A 915-nucleotide genomic window follows, 5' to 3' on the forward strand; every position below is an offset into this window, starting at 1 on the left:
ACACACACACACACACACACAAACCCATCTGCCAAAAACACAAACCAAACAAAASWACTTTTAACAATGGATCTCTTGGCTCTTGCAACGATGAAGAACGCGGCAAACTGCGATACGTTATGTGATCTGCAGCMTTCGTGAATCATCTAATCTTTGAATGCATTTTGCACCCATTGGCGCAAGTCAAGGGGTATATTTGATTGAGTATCGGTATCAAAACCCTCACCCKCTGCACAACACTTGCTTTGCATGTGTGAAAAGCAGGCAACGGGGTGGACTTGAGGGATCTGATGAATGGCGGCCAATGTGCATGCATACATCCACATGTGTATACATGTGTGTGTGTGTGTGTGCAGGCAACCAGCTAGTCAGTCTCTTTAAATGCATTATACTGCGGAGTTACTTTTGGCGAGTGAGTGGGGGACACCACGGTGGTGTCGCGTCGTGTTGGCATATGATGGTGGTGGTGGCGGTGACGATGGCTGCTTGTGCGTCGGCTGGAAACAGCCGCCAACAAGCAACAGCCTGATATGATCATCGAACCCACAACCAAAAACCAGCACAACAGCGGCAGCGCCGCCCCTAACGCATTCGCCACTGCTCATGATGGCCTGGCAGAGCGCGACACGAATCTTAGTGGGATAATATCCAGCATTAGGAGGACCCGTTAGCGGCTGCCAGAACAACCATTGTCGTCATGTGTGGACCAGTAGCGCCCGGTGGAGACAGCCGCTCCAGCTGAAATGTTGGAGTGTCATCGGCAGGAGGTAGTAGATGGGAGGAGAAGCTTTCCATGTGCATCAAGCACTGCTGGACTGGTGCAAGTTGCGTCATCAATTCAAGGTGCACGACCGATCACCGGCCCAACAGCGTGCGCGCACAAGATCGATCATCATCATCATCATCATCATCATC

The 915-nt window shown here is 51.0% G+C and overlaps 1 protein-coding gene across 1 annotated transcript; it reads right to left on the bottom strand.

Moving 5' to 3' along the window:
- Positions 1-386: 386 nt before the first annotated feature.
- DI09_401p10 (uncharacterized protein) lies at positions 387-834 on the bottom strand (the record flags this gene model as incomplete). Its single annotated transcript, XM_013382306.1, has 2 exons — positions 387-632; positions 688-834. The coding sequence occupies 2 exons, from the start codon at positions 832-834 to the stop codon at positions 387-389; spliced, it is 393 nt and encodes a 130-aa protein (XP_013237760.1).
- Positions 835-915: the final 81 nt, after the last annotated feature.

Source organism: Mitosporidium daphniae, assembly GCF_000760515.2.
Source record: "Mitosporidium daphniae strain UGP3 chromosome Unknown contig-399, whole genome shotgun sequence".
In the NCBI taxonomy this organism is placed as follows: Eukaryota; Fungi; Microsporidia; genus Mitosporidium; species Mitosporidium daphniae.